General features: G+C 32.1%; 2 protein-coding genes across 6 annotated transcripts; both read left to right on the plus strand.

The window, feature by feature from the left end:
* The first annotated feature begins 487 nt into the window (after window positions 1-487).
* LOC101510100 (protein RST1) lies at window positions 488-13,495 on the plus strand. 4 transcript variants are annotated; one of them, XM_004489163.4, is made up of 25 exons: window positions 488-903; window positions 1,959-2,243; window positions 2,382-2,465; window positions 2,612-2,888; window positions 3,145-3,395; window positions 3,603-3,786; window positions 3,881-4,065; window positions 4,183-4,283; window positions 4,629-4,704; window positions 5,242-5,373; window positions 5,456-5,537; window positions 5,658-5,730; window positions 6,083-6,242; window positions 6,351-6,481; window positions 7,500-7,591; window positions 7,937-8,028; window positions 8,111-8,326; window positions 8,445-8,522; window positions 8,877-9,059; window positions 9,480-10,373; window positions 10,470-10,766; window positions 10,945-11,604; window positions 11,772-11,922; window positions 12,069-12,187; window positions 12,877-13,495. In XM_004489163.4, exons 1-25 carry the CDS (start codon window positions 520-522, stop codon window positions 13,237-13,239), a joined length of 5,550 nt encoding a protein of 1,849 aa, XP_004489220.1. In that variant the 5' UTR covers window positions 488-519; the 3' UTR covers window positions 13,240-13,495. The 4 variants fall into 4 exon arrangements, with proteins under 4 accessions (XP_004489220.1, XP_004489222.1, XP_012568053.1 ...); XM_004489165.4 differs by lacking the exon at window positions 488-903 and having other exon boundaries at window positions 1,959-2,052; window positions 2,410-2,465; XM_012712599.3 differs by lacking the exon at window positions 488-903 and having other exon boundaries at window positions 2,030-2,243; window positions 2,410-2,465; window positions 2,658-2,888.
* Window positions 13,496-14,799: 1,304 nt separating this feature from the next.
* Window positions 14,800-17,782, plus strand: LOC101510855 (uncharacterized). 2 transcript variants are annotated; one of them, XM_004489166.4, is made up of 2 exons: window positions 14,800-17,060; window positions 17,565-17,782. In XM_004489166.4, exon 1 carries the CDS (start codon window positions 15,009-15,011, stop codon window positions 16,875-16,877), a length of 1,869 nt encoding a protein of 622 aa, XP_004489223.1. In that variant the 5' UTR covers window positions 14,800-15,008; the 3' UTR covers window positions 16,878-17,060; window positions 17,565-17,782. The 2 variants fall into 2 exon arrangements, with proteins under 2 accessions (XP_004489223.1, XP_004489224.1); XM_004489167.4 differs by having other exon boundaries at window positions 17,568-17,782.
* Window positions 17,783-20,648: the final 2,866 nt, after the last annotated feature.

Here is a 20,648-nt window from a genome sequence, read left to right on the forward strand (position 1 = left end):
CATCAGGACTATAATAGATAAAAATCATCTCCTTAAAGGTCGACACTATTGTATTTTTATGGTTGAATTCAAACTCATAACTTATAGATAATCGAGTAGACATAAATTATCTCATTCAAATGCAATTGATATAAACATGTATAATAACATTTTATAAAATATTAAAATTAAATATCGTAGCAAATTATAATATAAGGCACGATTCACCTTAAATTTAATATTTAAAAAATATTTAAAATTTTAATAACTACATATATCGTCTCTTATAATATAATTGAGATAATAACTTAAATTTTATTGATTTGATAAAAATAAAAGACTAAATTATACTTTAAATTTTATTGGATTTATTTTGGTCTTTAACTATTATTTTATTTTTGATGAGAATGATTTATCATTATTTAATTTAAAAAAAATAATATTTATTATTAATCCACAGTAGAATAGTGATGAAGCACGATGAATGATGATATATAAATGTTGTAGTAGGAAGTTACAATTTGCAGTGTGAGAGTGAAAATGGAATGTTATGATAATCTTCTACAGAAAATTGGAACCCCACAACCAGCGCTTCAAAAACTGGCAGTGATTTCAATCTTCTCCAACCTTCGATCATCTCCTAATCATCTCAATCAACAATCCCAACGCGCCATTTCTATCTGCCTCACTTCTTCTTCACCTAACGTCGTCGATGAATCACTCCGTCAATTGTGCCGTCTTGTCACTGACGCCGTTATCTCCGTCTCTCATGGTTTATTGGAGCTTCATTCTGCACTCCAAGGATCCCACCCCAAATTTGTACCCCTTTTTGTTAAGGGTTTGGGTTTCCTTGTTCGCTTCGGTTTTCAGAAGAATAATGCTGAATGGGACTTTGCTTCCGTTTATACTCATCCTTTTGTCATGGTCATCTCTCTCTCTCTCTTTCGAATTTCACTTTTATATTTATGTTTTTATTTATATTTCACTCCTAAATGTGTATTTTAATATTCAATAAACCACCAATTAAGTATTATTGCACTATCTTCAATTTAGTCTCGAAGCTATATAAATTTAATAAGGAGCATTTTGGTCCCAAAAGTCCTTGAATGTGATTGATTGCAAATGCATCTCCAATATATATATTTTGTTGTGGTAATTTTGTGGACAATAAAAACATATTTGAGGATTAAACTGACTAACTAAAGACATATTTGAATTTCAAGGATCAAAATGACTAACAATAGACATCTTTGGTATACTTTTATAATTTTGATACACTCAAGGATTAGTGTGATTTCAGGGACCAAAATGGTTGTTTACTCATTAAATACGTAGAGTCTAAAGTATATAAAGTTCGTCAATTTAGTCTCTGCTGTTAAGTTAGTAATATAATTAGTCTCTAAAGTATATAAAGTTCATCAATTTAGTCCTTATTAAGATATAGAAATTAACTTGACATATTTACATATATTTTAGGGACTAAATTGACAAATTTCGTTTACTTTAGGGACTACTTATTATATTTATATATTTAGTTTAGAGATTAAATTAGAGAGATTGATAGTTTGATGATTAAATTGAATGGTTTATTCTTTTAGTATTTGTTAAATAGAATCATTTAGAAAATCATAAGGAATTTGTGCTTATATATGTATATAAGCTTCATTTCAAATTACAAAGGAGTAGATACATTTATTATTTTTTCCAATTATACTCTGTATTAATACTACTAATTTGTCTTGGAGGATAAGAATTTAAGAATATAACATTGACACTCTCAAATTGAAAGCGTATATGTTGGTGTCAAACACTAGCATGATATTATCAGTGTCTACTTGTTCGTGTCTATTGTCCTTGCATTATAGGAAGATGGTGAAGTATGAATGAACATATGTATAAAACTTGTTTATTTATGTTCTTAGAGTATTATTATGGAACCCTTTTTCCTTTTTTAACCATTGAGCCTTGATGTTTGGCAGATTTTGTCGAGCCGGGTGGAAGTTCAATCTGAACTCCTGCAGCAAGTGTTGCTGTTTATGCTACAGAATAAGCGGTTGGGAATGGTGCAAGTTTGTAAGTTTTTAACGCCCTTATTGCATTTTTCGATCATAAGATTGTTAGCTTCCGAGTCGTCCTCTTCTTCATTTGGATTGCAACTGGTATCGTCTATGGCATCATTCTGTTGCTCGTTTCCAAATGAGTCCATGCCTGTTCTTAAGCTGCTTATGGGATGCCTTAAGTATCTTCCACACGAGACCTCTGAAGTAAGTGTAATAGTGGGAAGGAGCATTGGATATATTGATTAAATTAGCTTTTCGTTCCGGTGATTACATTTTGTTACTGTAGTGAGAGGTGGAATAATATAATTATTTTATTGCTGTTTTCTTTTTGGGCCTTCTCAGGACTATAAGAAATTGTTATTTGTTGTAGAACATATGGTGGATGCATATATAGTGGTGCTGAAATCTTTGGCCGGAGAGAAATTGGTATGCATCTCCCTTGTAATTTCATGGTCACATTTGTATTTACCACTGTCGTGATTCTTTTTCGAAATGACCACTGCCATGATATAGTTTCCTTGATTAATGAATTGATGCCTTGCTCTTGTATTAATCTTGATCCTTGTCAACAGCTGATTACTGAGGCTCAACTATGTGCTATTGAATTTCTTGGAACAGTTCTGTCTCTGTTGACATGTCTTCAGTGGCACTCGGGTGGTCATGAGCCCATATTTGAACTCTCGAGGCGGTTGTTGTCTGTACAGAAAGATCTTGGGTTGCGATGGGAGCCTGATTTGTCAACGACTATGGTATCGTTATTTACAATCCTTGTTCAATCAGAACTTGAGCATGAACAAATTTCTATATCTAAACTCCTCCTCTTAATCCTTAAGTGGAAATACGATAAGGGTGAGTTTTCTATAGCTATACCGATTTTCGGGTTTATGCAAGCATTGAAATTGAAAGCATGTGAACTAAAGTATGAATTTCTTTTACTGAAATTAGAAAACTTGTTTTTCGAATTTTCTTCCATTGCATCAGTTATTCCTTCCCTAAATTACTCTAGCTCAAATTCATAAAATAATCCCTGTACTTATGCTCCTTTGAAACTCACCCTTAATGCCACAATTTAATCTTTTATTTATTGAAATAATTGCCAATGCAGATGATGCTATCGGCGGAAATATGTCCTCTCCATTTGAAGACATTTTGTTTCTACTTCCCTTTGTCAGCCTCATGTCATCTCCTTCTAAATATGTGAAAGCACTGACTACTGATTTGCTTCTTCTCTTGGAGAAGCTTCTTGTCAAGATGTTGACGGCACCAATGCATAAACCAATCATTGAGGAGGGAGCTCACTATCTTAGCACACCAGGAATTATAGTTTTGAGACTTTTGCGACATATGTGGTATCAGGTTTTTCTTCTTCTGGCATATCAGATTTTCCTGTTTAAAATGTCATGTAGATTATCTTCACATTGTCCTGAATGATATGATTATATGCAAACTCACAGGTTTTGTGCTTATAAAAAGGGAAGCCAAATAATGAAAATTATTACTAATTCTAGTTTTGCACCCCAGGAATAATTATAGTTTAGAAATTCTATGCTTCTGTTGTTTCAGGATGGAGAATCTTCTTCCAGAATTTTCCTTTTGAATATGGCTTTACAGGGCATGAATGAAAGTGAAATAATGCATGATAAACCAATATCTTGGGTTTCTCAGCTAAAAGGGTTCTGTATGTCAGTTGTTGACCGACGAAAATCTACATTGCCTCTCTTGCTTCATCAAGAATTAATTTTAACTGGTATAACCCCTTAGCTTATGGAAATGTCGTTAGTTAGCATAGTTGTGTTAAAGGATGTAAGAGATTGATATTATCTCACTATCTTTCCTCGCAGAGACACCCTTACTCAGTGCTGTTCTCAGTGTTTTATTAATACATCCATCAATGGGGGCGGCTGCTGTTGATTCTTTATCTTCCATTGCCATTATGGATCCAAGACTCGGAGTTCCTTTGTTGCTAGCAATTATGTTTTACAGCAATATATTCACTAGAAACGATATCATTTGCCATGATATGCTGGTAAGTCCTCCCTTTTGCACTGGCACTTACTGTGTGCATTATCTTGTTCTGTTGTCTCCGTCATTTGTTATATCAGTATATATTTTTCCCTTCCCTTATTATTAAATCTTGTTGCAGCTAAAACTTTTTGAAATGCTACCATCACTTGCTTCACACTCAGCAATGATTCCATTTGTAGTTCAAACTATCTTGCCAATGCTTAACAGAGATGCAAAAGTGTGGGTACTCTGCTTCTTTTTATTTGCTTTTTTTCTTTTCGTATTAGCGTTGTAGTGTGGTATCTCTTTTTTACATATTTTGTGAGTGGTATATTCTGTCTATAATTGAGCTCATATGCCTAATCTAGTGCTCTTAGAAATTTAGAACTTTAGATATGACTGTACAGATGAATGTTACTTTTCACCACATCAATAAGAGGATGTTTGGTTTTACAATAGAAAATTCATTTAGGTTGTCATTTTTTATTCTGATCTTAGAACTAAAATTTGGTCCTTGTGTATTCTTCAATATATTGAATATCAATTCATTTAATCTTTAGATATGTTTTTTTACCCCAAATGCAGCTCATTGTATGCTACAGCAACTCGATTGCTGTGTCGAACCTGGGAGATCAATGATAGAGCCTTTGGAAGTTTGCAAGTGAGTTTTTCATCCACCCTTTCCAGTACCTTCCCACACCATTACATATTATTATGGGTGTATTGTATATTCAGAATCATTTTATGCACAATATGAGAAGATTTAAATGTTAATTGATTGAAGAAATAGAATTGTTAACACAATGCATTAAATGTGTAAATGTTTGTTAAAAATTATCTTTAAGGAAGGTTGAACACATTGATGTTGTACCAGCATTCCATTCTATAACTCTTCATTATCTGTTGACATATTCTGTTAAACTGCTATTGACGTCAAGTTGTAGTTGGTTTACTATATATGCTCTCTCTTAGTTGTAGAGAGCAGAACCTATTGGTTCATACCAAGAAATGGATGATGCGCAAGCAAAGGACTTAAGTTATTCATAGTTATATAGTAACTTAGTTTCTGTGCTGTCCATACTGCCTTTCAAAGATTTTTGTTGTTGAGATGCCAATTTGTTTATCTTTAATACAGTTTCTTCAAGGTCTTACTATATAGAACTTGTCCTAATTTCTTTTATATTTTCTCCATATCTAGGGTGTCTTGCTCCCTAAAGGTTTCGCTGATTTCATGTCAGACAGAGCTATCTGTATCAGTTTGGCTGCTTCCATTCGAGATGTTTGCCATAAAAGCCCTGATAGGGGTGTTGATCTTGTCTTGTCCGTTTCGGTATGCCCTGTTGTCTTCTTCTTTCTCTTTTTCCAATACATGTTTTTTCTAACAAATACTGAATTTGTGTTGAAAAAAACAGTCTTGCATTGAGTGCCAAGATCCTATAGTTAAAGCTCTTGGCTTGCAAAGCCTTGCCCACCTTTGTGAAGCAGATGTGATTGGTAATGGATGTTGCTTTTAAAATATATTCAAAGGAATAGTTATTTATTCATGAAGTTTGATATTATTTTTCAATGTAAAATGAAAGCATCCTTAACGGGTATGGTGTCTCATCTGTCTAGATTTTTACACTGCATGGGATGTCATTGCAAAGCACGTGCGGGGTTACAAAGATGATCCTATTATTGCGCACAGGTAAGTTTGTCATTATCTAAGGCTATGAGGAGACATTTGTTGTGAGACTTTGACTATAACATGGATGGTGGTAATATGTCATCCAGAAAAATAGAAGTCATGGTTTAGAGCCTAAACTGAATATTAAAGTTTAAAACCCCTGGGCTTTTGCATCCCAACTATAATCAAGTGCCATGACAACTTTTCAGTGTATTTATTTTAAAATGATTGGGGATAATTTTGTATATATAACTTCTTTTAGTTAATGAACTTTGCATCTGTATCAAACTTTGGTTGAATTGTTGTTTCCCTTGATTAATATATAATTCTCATTTGTCATCTTTAATAAAAGATGCTTCGTGTCTTATGGCAGCATTTGCCTTCTGCTAAGGTGGGGTGCAATGGACGCAGAAGCATATCCTGAAGCATCGAAGGGTGTGCTGCTAATTATGTGGGATTTAGTTACCTCTAGCCAGGGGACAAAGTGGGAAAAAGCAAAAATATCAGCCCTCGAGGCACTTATCCAATATGAAGTATATCATTGATGCAACCCTTGCTTTATTTGAGTGGACAACTATTTTTTGGTTTTAAAATAAGTAATTTACTCTTTCTCCATTAACAATCATGTTTCCAATTTCCAGGTGTCGCAGCTTGAAAAAAGTATTCCAGAATTTAAGAAATTGAATTTGGAGCTTTTCTTTTCTGAGACTAGTCCCACAGTATTGAAGGTTATGGAGGATTTTCATGTCAAGATTATAACATATGAACACATGTAATCATTATATCCTTATTGAGAAAAAACCCAAATCAAAAATTGATTAGAGAAGACTTGAAATGAATTTATAAAGAGTAACACCCCTCACCTTAGGATTTGATTTTGTATAGATGAGTTAAGACCAATATAGGGTCTAATATGGTATCAAAGCCTATCCATTGGGCATCAAATTTTAATATTCACACACCAAGTCCTATAATGTTGGGTGTCAAGGGTGTAATAGAGAAAACTCAAGTCCCACGTTGAATAGAGATAAGACTTAAAATGAGGGACATCTCTCACCTTATAAGACACAATAGAGATACTACTCCAAGGTAAAACATTATTCTTTCACAAAGCAACATACACATCAACACAAATTTGCTGCATCAAATTAACATTGGCCACCCAACCTCTTGCTAAAATCAAAACCTCACCAGCTTCCATTTTCATCATTCTCTTAATTTGCTCTGCAAAAAGTTCAACATCCTCTAAATCATCAAGACTCTTGAAAGGTTATGGAGAAGATGTAACAAATATCAAAAGTCATTGGGAAACATTAACCATGCATGGCTTTGGAATGAAGAGTTCTCTTGTTAAAGACTACCTTAGAATTTTAAACACAACTTAAAAGGATGAACTAAATAAGTAGAAGGGAATTGGAGAGAAGAAAGCAACCTATATACTTGAGTTTCGTGAGGAGAACCTTCCAAGAGTCTTGATGATTTATAGGATATTGGACTTTCTACAAAGCAAATTAAGGGAATGATGAAGAAGGAAGTTGGAGAGCTTTACAATTAGTTCTACGTTGACTGTTTTAAGAGGCTGGGTGGCAAATGTTAATTTGTTGCAGCAAATTTGTAATGGTATGTATGTTGCTTTGGGAAAGAATAATGTTTTACCTTGGAGTAGTGTCTCTATTGTGGCTTATAAGGTGAGGGGTATCACTCTTTATAAAAATCTAATAATCAATTTAATGATTTCCTGAATGTGATAGTCCGATTAAATTTGATAATTTTCCATTAATTTGCTTCAGAAATCGCCGAAGGTTAGTCAAGGGGAAAAGAGTTACAGGAAGTAAAATTGAAAAGTTGGTGGATGTATTACCACAGACTATATTCTCTTCAGGTATGGTGGTATTGGCCGTCAATTTTGTGTTTTTTCCCTTAAAGAATACTTGTGAGAAGAAACTCAGATGAGTTTGTGGAAAAACTAAAATATAATGCTTAAGTTGTGTTTCTTTAATCTGCCATACATGCATTAAATGAAGATTAAGAAAAATTAATTTATTTAGATTTTGCTGAAATCTGAACGAAACCAAACACTTTCATATGATCTAAAGAGGGAATGGTTCCTTCAATGGGATGGTGGAAATTCTGCCACTAATTTTTTTTTTCTTTCAAACTCTGCCCGGTCTAATGTAATTTTCCTGTTATTTGAATATGCTTTGACATGTAAGTATTCTATTTGCAGGGAAGATTAGTGAGGCTATAGAATTACCTGGTGCAGCTTTATTATGTTTTTCTTTCACTCCTAAAGATGTGAATGAACATCAGGCATCGAAAGTAAGATATCAGTAGATTAGATATATTCTCTTTATAATTCACTGCACTGTTAAATTCTAATCTGATTTTATGAGCATTTTAGAGGCCAAGATATGTACATGCTGGGTATGAGAATGCTCTCAAGGAAATAGCTGCTTCTCTTCACCTCTCAAGAAATGTCTTGCTTGCACTTATGGCGCTGCAATCATGGAAAGACTTCATGCGGCGTTGGGTGAAGGCTTACATTCTGTCTTATGATGCTAAGTCACAATTGAGTGTCCTAGATAAAACTTCTAAAGCTGCTAGCAGTATTTTGAAGGTCAAGATCTGTGTTTTGTCATTTCAAAATATCCTTGCCCTCCCTCAGTTAGCTGCAAGTACGGTACAAGTTTATGTCATATCTGATGTAGGATTTTTCTTTTATGCATTTCATGCAGAGTATGACAGCAATGGCGGAAGAGGCTATACCTAGAGCTGCCGAAAATATTGCACTGGCCATTGGTGCACTCTGTGTGGTGAGAAGCTTTTTCCTGGCTGTACACCCAATTTTTATCTTTATAGATTCTGACTAGTTATCTTCTCTGCTACGTTATGGCATGTCAACATATATAAGCCAGCGTTGGGATAACGGAACATGTAATGCCATGGTTATTAACAACATTTTAAATGAACAGTTTTACAATATGGATGATCTTGGAAGTAATTCAGTCTCAGAATGTTGTATATCCCCCTATCCGATCCAATATCAAGGATTTCACTTAGAGCTATGCTTAGCCAATTCTCTAATAATCTTTTTGGTTGGTAACATATCTTGTGTAATTAGCATAATAGCATTTAATTGTTACGGTCTCTGGTGTTGCTATCGTCAGGTTTTGCCTCCATCTGTTCACACTGTTAAATCTGCTGCTTCAAAATTTCTTTTGGAATGGTTGCTCCAACATGAACATGAACACCGTCAATGGTCTGCTGCAATTTCTCTTGGATTAATCTCAAGTTGCCTTCACGTAACTGATCATAAAGAGAGATATCATAACATCACAGGACTTCTTGAGGTATTTTTTTTCTTCTTTTTTTGTCTGTCTATTGTCTCAATGTTTTTTTTAAGATCTAGATAATCTTCTTTCTTACATTTGGATATGGAAATAGTTTCTTACTCTGCCTCATCCCTTTTCCTTAGCTTTTGTTTGTCTTTGTCAAATCAAAACTTTTATAAAAAATTAGTTCAGACCTCTATGAGATTATGGTATATATGTAGGTTCCTACTATATATGCAGTAGGATAGTAAAAAACGAAAATGAAGAGGGCTATGAGATACATGTTACATTCATATGCATACACTGAGAAGCGGAAAAAAAATTTAATTTTCACATGTATCATGCAATTTTGTTTATTTATTTATTTGATTCATTTTGAGAGGAACTCACAATTAAGATTATCTGGCACTCTGTTTCACTGATTTTGTGATCTTCCAGGTTCTTTTTGTTAGCAAAAGTTCCCTTGTAAAAGGAGCGTGTGGTGTTGGATTGGGGTTTTTGTGCCAAGATCTTCTTACCAGAGTTGAAACTGCTGATGACTCTACTGTCAAAGAGGAAACAGAAAAGGTTCCAGAATCCGAATTACTAGGAAGAATTGTTGGGGCCTTAGCTACAATGATACAAGAGAGAACACAATGTTCTTTCGATGCCTTGGATAGTTTAAGTTCATGCTTTCCACTTAGTTCTGATGTGAATGCTACCGTGTTTGAACGATCATCCAAGGACAGTGAAGACATGGAAGAAGATATATGGGGTGTTGCTGGACTTGTTCTTGGTTTGGCTACCTCTATCAGTGCAATATACAGAGCTGGAGAGTTAGGGACTGTAATCAAGATAAAAAACTTGGTAATATCATGGCTTCCTTACCTGAATTCACTATTTCAAAGTGCTGATTTGCAAGGAGGGAAATCTGATATTGTTTTAGCACTAGGTTCTTGTATTGCACTTCCCACAATAGTGACTTTTTGCCGGAGAATGGAATTGATGGATGATAACGAGTTGGATCATATTGTGCTTGGCTATAAGGAGATTATTTCTAAGTTAATATCTGTGAAAAAGTCTGGTGTTTTGCACCATAGTTTACTGATGGCATCATGCATTGGAGCAGGGACAGTAATTTCTTGTGTACTGAATGAAGGTGTTCACTCTATTGAGGTTGAACAAGTTAAATGTTTACTTGAACTATTCAAGAAATGTTACTCCAATCCTTTTCCTTTTCTTGTTCATCTTGGTGGTATGCTAGGAGTAGTTACTTCTATGGGAGCTGGTACAGCAATTTTGGTCTATTTGAATTTTCCCCATCACACTAGGCAATCTACATATAAGAAGGAGGTAATTTAACTTGCCATCAAAATGTTACCATTTATCTCTAATCGTGTATTTTTTTCCCTTGTTTCATATTTAAATATCTTACTATGTAAACTGCAGGATTCTTCTTCTGTCATGGGCCCTCTCCTTTCAAGCTCTTTCTTTGAGCCATACTTGACATCATTGGTGCAAGAATTGTTTCTTGTGGCACAAAGTTCTGATAATCATCAGCTACAACAGTTTGCTTCCTGGGTACTTGCCTTCCTTCGACATCATTTATGGTCTAAGGAACTTTTGGGGGTTGATGGTGATAGTAATGTGTCTGAAACTAATTCAAAACCTGTTTCTCAAAATTTCCCTGAGGACAGTGTGGTTTTGAAGCTTAGTTTGTGGCTTATGGAATTCAAATACACCGAGGTAGATTTCTTGGCTATATTTTGTGTACAAATATTTGGTGCTCTTATTTTGATTGAACTGGATATGTTTATAAGACACTCTCCATATACATCCCATGCTTAACAAGTCTATCACATTAACTAAGTTGTGTGCTTTTGTTGGTGTCTCATTTCTCTCATTTTGTCTTGTCCAAATTCAGCCAGGTAGCAGTGTACATGCTTGCACAATCGTTGCTATATTAGGGTGCCTTTCTAGAGCTCCCAGGTTACCGAGCATGGATTGGGGGGCAATTATTAGGCGTTGTATGAGATATGAGGCAAAGGTTACCGAATCGTTAGCAACAGATTCTGTTTTTAAGAAAGGAACTCTAAGGGAGGAATGTGTGCTGTTTGCAATAGCTCATGCAAATCAATTTGATTTGCTGCTAACTTTTCTTGATGAGCTGTCTGACTTTTCCAGGTTTAAGACACTTGAAATAAATCTTCAGTGTTGTCTGCTAAATCATCTAGCAGACCTTATAAAAGTGTACTCAAGCTCCAGGCTTGAAAAGCTATTTGGTGATGTTGGTTATCACTTGTCTTCATTTAATTCATGTGAAGAGTATGGCACCTACGAGAAATGCTTGTTGCGCCTTTCATGCTGGAAGGGTCTCTACGAGTGCCTAGATGATGTTTCTGTGGACACTTCGGGCTACATATCTCATGTTGAGAGATGCATGGAGGTTCTATTTACCTTATTACCCGTTGTGAAATCTTCTGGCAGTGTAGTGTCAGGGGACACAAGTTCTGTAGAGGAATGGTCTTTGGCTGTAAGATGCTTAGGGAAGGCTCCACAGGGTTGGCTATTGGATTTCCTGAAGGTATGCATACATTTGTTAGCTTTTCCCTTCAAAACAATTATTTTCAATTGTTATTTTTGTTGTTTACTTTAAGTTATTTCTCTTTGGCATTGATTCTAATTGATTGAGGTTGAGCTTATTGGATACAAAAGTATACCTAACTCCTAAGTGGTCTTTTGTAAGCACAGGTTTCACAAGAGGAGTTTGTTCAAAGTGCATGCAAATCTATTGAAGTCCAAAAGAAGGTCCACGCTAAGATCAAGCTCGTGAAGATCGGTTCTCTTCCACTAGTTGAACTAGGAAAAATGAAATCCTACATATTGAACTCCAAATCACAAGGTCAGTATTCTGCTCTGCACAGTAACTCTGATTGATTGGGGCTGAATGTAGTCAGAGTTGTTGTTAATTCATTCTCTTGAGAAATGTTATGAACTTAGAAACATATTGAGATGGAAATGTCCATGCTAAAGATTACATTTTTGCAGGACAATGGGACGTTCTCTCAGAAGTTGTGTCTGCTTTATACCATGCAGAGATAAGTTTCAAAAGGCAGTGGCTTATTGACGCTCTTGAAATTAGCTGTGTATCCAGTTTTCCTTCTACGGTAGGAAACTCAGAGATTGATATCTTTATTAAAACTTGTTGGGTAGTAATTATTATGCAGATCTAGCATGTCCAAATTTAAAAAAAAAAATCAGCAAGGATTAATATTTTATAAAGTGGTTCGTAATTTTATTATTTGAAAAGTGTATGATTCGTTAAATTTAAGACATTTCGATGGAAAACAAAATTATTTTGGTTTATGGTGAAATTTTTTGTTATAAGCTTGATGTACATAATAAATAAAAAAATCATTCTTATGGACAGTGGTGTAACTTGTGAGAAATTCATCATATATTATTGTGATAAAAGTGTTCTTTATAAGTCAATGAGATGAGATTGTTCATTTTTTACAAGTTTTTTATTTTCCTTTGCATTAAGTGCTGAAATCAATGGAGCAATTTGAAATATTATTAATTATTTTTTTATTCATAAATATTGTATGTGAATAGAAAATACAGATATCTTTTTATATCAATTTGATTTCCTAATGCACAATTATAACTATCTTATATTGTGCTTGATGTACATATGAATGTATGGCTTTTCTATGACATTGCTCTCCATTATTTGCCTTTGGTATAATTTTATATATCCTGAGATAGAGATAATAATCTATTACTCTTTGACAACCAAGTTGAATTTGTTATCAACCTTACTCACTTTATATTCATCTCTTCCATTATTCTGCAGGCACTACAGTTTCTTGGTCTCCTATCCGCTACCTGCTGCAAATATATGCCCTTCATAATTGCGGACCAACAAATGGTACTCAGTGATCTACCAGTCACTCTTGTGTCTCTTCTAGCAGATAGAAGCTGGAATGTTGTTGCAGAAACTGTTGTTTCTCATCTCTTTTCATCAACGGAACGTATATATGATTGGGCCATGCACATAGCAGATGGTTCTTATGGTCCAAGTTCACAAACCATTGATGAAAGCGATAATCATATGGCTACTTTTCTACTACAAGTGATGCATCATACTTGTGTATTATTAAAAGGGTATTTGCCATTAGATAAGCAGCTTAAGCTTGCTAGCATGGTTCTTGCTTGAAAGAAAATTGTCATAACTACATAATGTACTTCACATGAAAAGAGGAAGATTGTTGTCATGTATTATTTGATCAAAGAACACCAACACCATGCCACTGTAGATATATTTACTTACCCAATTCAGTGAAATTAAGCAGAAGCAAAATGTGTTGTATAATAGTGTCATGCAACCTAGACGTTACCGTAATGCATTTCAATTTGTTAGGTTACAACTTACAAAAGAAATATATTTATTTAGCTTATGAATATTGAGTTGACTTGATGCTTCCATTAGGATGCTAACTACGAGTATATCATTCATATATTTACTCCCAATTTTTCAAAGCGTATTTCAGTCATTTCTTTTATACATTTGTATAACTTCAAATTTTAAGAATTTAATAATTGGTATACATTGTTAGTGTTAAATTTTTTTACATGTACCGTAGTATTACATATGCTACTTTGTTATATTATTATATGCAAATGTGTTGTGAATGCGTGTATAATTTAATTTACGTATGATCTGTGAATTTATAATTGAAAATTTATGTTTATTAAAATAATATATACACATAAATTAAGTTCATATAATATTGACAAACAAAAAAGAATTTATAATTAAAAAATTATATTTATTAAAATAATATATACACATAAATTAAGTTCGTATAATATTGACAAACAAAAAATCCGCAAAAACTCAACAAATATCTCACTAACGAATGCAATGTAATATGAATGGAAGACTTTGTGCTTCTATCTTCAACCTTAATCACCATCAATGGAGGTTTTTGAGGTTTGTGTGACAGGTGAAGAGTTGGAGTGAGACTAAAAACAAGGCTTTCCTAATTTAAAGAGCGCAAGGTATTTTGATATTTCAAGAATATTGATTTAAATTTTGGGTGTAGTTGGAGATTTTAAATAAATAAGATCAAAATTTATAACCCATCACAACTGCAACGATGTATGCATGTATAAATGTATATGTATGCATATATGTATTTTTTGGGTACAATATGCATATACATATTTATTTTTGTACTTTTTTTTGTCGTATATTTGTGTACTATGTATGTGGGGAAAGATAAGTAGGTATATGTTTGTATAAAAATGTATTTGTATAGGAATACATCTTATTTAACTTCTCTAAAGTGAAAAAAATCAAATAATATACATACTCTCTGAAGATATTAAGAGCATTAGGATAAACATTTACAAACAAAAAAGATGAACTTTAACAACAACTAAAAAAAAGATAAATAACTAATTTATTATAGACGAAAATGTGTCTAACTTAAAATCTTACTAGATATATTTTACTATAGATATATTATCAATGGCTAATCTTTTTGTTATACCAACTTTACATCTGAGTCAATTTTAGATACAACACAACTTGAATTTTTTTTTTTTTAAAAAACTACTATTCAAATCATTAAAATAATTTTTAAAAGGAACAACTTATTTCATAAATATATCATAAAAATACAACTTATAGTGTCTTTGTGAACTAAAATGATGATTTATTATTTTAAAAAACAACTTGAAATTGAAAATCTACAAAATTACTAATACAACAAAAATATAAAAATTAATTTGGGAAAAAACGAAACCTTTGGTAACTTTAGCAGCTGCAACTTCAGAAATGCCTTCTTTCAATTTCACAAAATCGAATTCCATCTTCTCTTCCACCACTGCCGCCGCTTTCGGCGGCGGAAGCGTATGAAACGGCGGTTACTCCGAATTTGTCTTGTAGGTTGCTTTTTTCTGTGACATTTCTTCATCATCATGATTCATCGACCCACAAGTTCAATCTATTCTATTTCTCAGTTAATTTTCACAAAAAAGTGTTCTTTTTATTATTCTTCTTCTACTTCTCTAATTATTGTAAATGATTCTGAGTCAAAACCAGTTTCAAGTCCTTTTTACAATCTTCTTCCACCTACCCAAAACCCTAACAACATTGTTAACCTTATTTCTTCAATCCTTAAACGGAAAAGTTTTCATCTTTCCATTTTTCAAAATGAATGCAAAGTGATTCTTCCCCATTTGGGGTCCCATGAAATTTCTAGGGTTTTGCTTAGATGTCAATCTGATTATTCTTCAGCTCTCACATTTTTCAATTGGGTTAAAAATGATTTGTGCATCACACATAGTGTGCAAAACTATTGCATAGTTGTTCACATTCTTGCTTGGTCTCAAGTGTTCTCTCAAGCTATGAAATTGTTGTCTGAATTGATTCAATTGGTTCCTGATGAAGATGTTTATCAGAGTTTGGTTGGTTGTACTGAGGATTGTAATTGGAATCCTGTAATCTTTGATATGCTTATTAAGGCTTATGTGAAATTAGGTTTGATTGAGAAGGGTTTGGAAACTTTTAGGAACAACATTGAAGCTGGTTTTGTTCCCAATGTAGTTGCTTGCAATTGTTTGTTGAATGGTTTGTCTAAGTCTAATTACATTGGTCAATGTTGGGAAGTGTATGAAGAAATGGGAAGACTTGGAATACATAGAAATACTTATACTTTCAACATTATGACACATGTTTTGTGTAAAGATGGAGAACCCGATAAGGTGAATGGATTCCTCGAGAAGATGGAGGAAGAAGGATTTGAACCGGATATAGTGACGTATAACACACTCATTAATAGCTATTGTAGGAAAAGAAGGTTAGAGGATGCATTTTATTTGTACAAGATCATGTACATTAGAGGTGTGGTTCCTAATTTGATTTCGTATAGTGCCTTGATGAATGGTCTTTGTAAGGAAGGGAAGATCAAGGAGGCTCATCAACTTTTTAATCAGATGGTTCAGAGAGGGATAGATCCGGACATTGTGTCGTACAATACTCTTATATCTGGTTATTGTAGTGAAGGTAAGATGCAAATGTGTAGAACACTATTGCATGAAATGATAGGAAATCAGATTCGTCCCGATAGTGTCACTTGCAGGGTTGTCTTTCAAGGATATGCAAGAGAGGGAAAGCTGTTGTCGGCGTTGAATTTGGTTGTGGAGCTTCAGAGATTTGGGATTAAGATTCCTGAAAATTTATATGATTATCTCTTAGTTGCTTTGTGTAAAGAAGGTCGACCGTTTGCTGCTCGAAGCTTTCTGATAAGGATATCTCAAGATGGCTATGTACCTGAAATGAGTACTTATAATAAACTGGTAGAGTCTCTATGTAGATTCGATAACGTGGAAGAGGCATTGATTTTGAAATCTGAGATGACAAGCAAGAGTATGAAACTGAATCTCACTACCTATAAAGCTATCATAAGCTCCTTGTGCAGAGTAAAGAGGACTCCAGAGGCTGAAACCTTGTTGGAGGAAATGGATAGTTCAGGTATTGTACCTGATTTAGAAATAATGAGGGTATTAATAAATGGGTATTGTGAACAAAATGATGTTGATAAAGCTGTGTCATTATTGAAATTCTTCGCCAAGGAGTTTCAAGTTTACGATACCGTAAGCTACAATGCAATATTCAAAGTCTTTTGTGAGGTTGGTAATGTGGCTGAGTTGATGGAGCTTCAAGATAAGCTGGTCAAGATAGGGTATGTTCCAAATAGTTTAACATGCAAGTACGTGATCCGAGGATTGCAGAAAGATCTGGAACTAGACGATGATATATTGGACCGCGACTTGCTTGAAGTCTAAGTCGTCCCTATCAAGGATTGCATCCGACAACTCACTTCACTTTTCGAAGGTGGCCTAAAAAGTATCGAAGCACTTGGAGAACCCGCCCTAAAAATGTAGCTATCAACGCGGAAGAACCAAGCCACTTAAATAGTCCATCGAGATTCCAGTGAGACTTGAGCCGAATTCCTGATGAAAAAACAAGTAAGCTAATTGTGGCAAAGTCCCCTGATGTACTGATATCATTTTTCCTGTTTTTATCTCTCATATAACATGGAATGGTTACCCTTTGATTAATATTCTCAATTCTCAATAAACTAAGTGCGTGTTTGGTTTTGTGATAGGACTGGCAATATCACATTGAACCACCTTAATTTTGCAGAAGCTACATTGGATAGCTTTTACAAAATCACAATTGGTTCACCGTGATTTTGCCACTATAGTGAAATGTGATAATGTAAAAGCATGAAGTAGTAACACATTTCCTTCAGATGTTTTGCTGCAGTACCATTTTGAAGACATTTTATGCTGCATGCAATACTAGTCAAACATTGCATAAATTAGAGGCAGCTTCAAGTTTTGGTTGCAATAATTTGGAAATGTTTAGCTTATTTCCTGCTGCATGTGATTTAAATTCATGCAATTGTATGTGATTACATAATTGATTATTACATAACTCTTACTGATTGTTTCCTTTTGTTATTTTAGCAGAATAGTACATGATGGTTTTTGGAGAGACAGAAGCATTGATGAACAGATCATGTGATGGTTTTGGGAGGCAGACAAATCATCTTTCATCATATCTGTTGAGCCAGCAACAACTAGGATTCATGCCCTTGATTGTATGAGTATCCTTGTGAAATGTAAAAATAAAATTATTTACCTATAAAAAATTAAATATTAAAAGTAAACATTTCATTTTTGTATTTTTTTAAAAGTATTATAAATAATTTAGATAAAAATCTACAAGTGTCTTATTGTGCTGTGTTGGTAAAACAAAATAAAAGCTAAGTATTAAAACTATTTATATTGAATAAGTAAATAAAAAAATATAATTTGATTTAATATAATATTATATCTTTTTTTTTACGTAATATAATATTATATCTTAAAAATGTAACTTGTGCATGTAAATATTAATTTGAACTAAAAAATTGATAGAATGGCCAACTCAAACTGATTTAAAAATGAAACCTTCATGCTTTCTTTGTTTATTTGATATATTTTTTTTTTTTTGTCTTTAAATAGAATGGTAAATATTTGATTTTATGGTGTCATAAATTTGACCATTAACTAATGCATATAAAAATATATTATTTGAGAAATGCAAACTTCGAATGTATTTCAAAATCTCGAAGGATGGGATAGTCTATGTAGTCGTATGTTGAAGGAAGATACCAAAAAAAAACAAAAATTTATAAATAGAGACTCCTTTCTTAATTTATAATTTGTAACAGTTTCCAATTAATATGTAAATAAATACTATCAACGGTTGATTATTTTCAAATGAACTTTGAATAAATTTCAAAGAAGCCGTTCTAGTTAAGGAATCAATAACTTCATTAATTTGTCTTCCAATAAAGTTAACCATATAGTTTTCAATTTGAGTAATTAACGCTCTACACTTGTTTAAAAACACACCAAATTCCAAACAATTCAGTAAATATGACTAAAAAAATAGGAATTAAACATACATTTTATTTTTATTTTTATATTTAGCAGTTCGGATATTAATTTGGCAGTTTTATTATTTGATTGAAATTATTAATTTGGCAGTTTGCGACCGGAATTATCAAGATATGAAAAATAAAAATAATCAACTTGATTAACCATGAAGATTGTGTATATTTAAAACTCTAATTGCATCTCTTCAACCAATTACTATCTCTTTCTTTTTAAATATTAGCTTTGAAGAAAATTTATATATATATATATATACTTTATTAATTAATAAAGCGAGAAAAGAGCACGAAAATTTGTTCCGATACATGAAGCTAAACAATAATTTATATAAAAAGAGCACGAAAATTTGTTTACATTATTGTGTAATTTACATTTTTTTTCTTTCTAAATTACAACACTTAAAAATAACTTAGGCAATACAATACCTATGAATTTGCTTGAGTAAAAAAACATGCTACGAATAACCTCGTTTGAAAGAAAAAAAATAGTAATAAAACTTACAAATTGAGCCATCGATAAACAGATCAACAAATGTTGAAAAAGTTTTTATTACAACTTGCTGGATTAGGTCACTCTGGCCAATAATTGTTTGGTCAATAAAATATCCTTAAACTTGTTATTAATTTTAAATTAATTGACAGATGTCGATATTTTTTAAATTGGATATCTTGTTTCAAATTCAAACAAGAACAAATTAAGTATGATAAAATTTATCTTCTCTTTTAAAATAAAAAATTAAATAAATAACTTTAAACTTGACCGTTTTGAATATTCTATATAAAATGGATAACCAATAAAAAAATATTGTTTGTTTAGTTCGATAAATATATTATTTTTATTTTTTATCTATAATATTTTGTTGGCTTAGACATGCGTGAAATGAAAGAAATTTAATTTTAATTCTATAAAATAAATTATTTAGTTTAAGTCCCTTTAAAATGCAAATATTTTTGTTTCAGTCCTTAAGACTTAACACCGTTTTTTTAAAGATTGAGTATTCAATGACTTTAAATTTAATCTCTACAAAATTTAATAAATTTAGTTTTAGATCCTATATAATAAAATAAAATAAATTATTTTAATCTCTACAAAATACAATAAATTTAATTTCAATTCTTACCCGTGTCCGGTTTTTATAATAAATTAAAAATAGTATATTATAATTATTTTTTATTTTTATTTTTATCTAAAAAATATAAAATAATATTATATCACAAAAGACTAGATTATGATACAAGTGAAATATACAATTTATACATGAAACAAGTGTTTATTTTTAATTAATTAGTTAAATTTAAGTTTTTTAGGTCTTCTAAATAAAAATAAAAATAATTATAATATATTAATTACAGATGTGTTATAAAAATCATGCACAGACAAATATTTGTCAATAAAAAAGTAGTTAAAATTAGTGTTTTTAATATCGTCAATATAAAAATAAGAACAATTATAATACACTTACTATAATGTTTTCAAATTATGTATAAAAACGAGTGGTTAAAGAAACTAATAATACATGTGATAAATGTTGGTAATTAAACAAATTAGTCAAAATTAATAATTTTTTTATATATTTTAAATAAAAATAACAATAATTATAATTTATTATAAAACCATACACGTGAGTAAAATTATTATTTCTTTTTATAAAGAATTATTTTTTATATATAAAGATTAAAATTGAATTTCTTATATTTTATCTGAATTAAAACTAAATTTTTTAAATTTTATATGACTAAGTTTAAAATCATTAATTATTTAACCGTTAATTTTTAACGGCTTTAAACATCAAGGACTAAAACTTGCATTTTACGGGGGTTAAAATCAATTATTTGTTGTTGCATTTTACAAGAACTAATTGCATATTTAAGCCTATTTTGTTTTCTTCTTTTTCAATATTTGTTCACCTAAATTAATAATTGTAATATTCTTATTAATTTTAGTCCTTGTATAATTCATATTTCGGGTGTGCTAAAATCAACACGATCCATGTATAACAAGAACTATTTTCACCATGAACAAATATCAAAAGGACTAAAACAAAACAATCAAAGACAAAAAAAGAAATAATTGTAAGAACTAAAACAAAACAAAAATAGTGTACAATGA

Source organism: Cicer arietinum, chromosome 2 (genome assembly GCF_000331145.2).
Source record: "Cicer arietinum cultivar CDC Frontier isolate Library 1 chromosome 2, Cicar.CDCFrontier_v2.0, whole genome shotgun sequence".
NCBI classification, from domain to species: Eukaryota; Viridiplantae; Streptophyta; class Magnoliopsida; order Fabales; family Fabaceae; genus Cicer; species Cicer arietinum.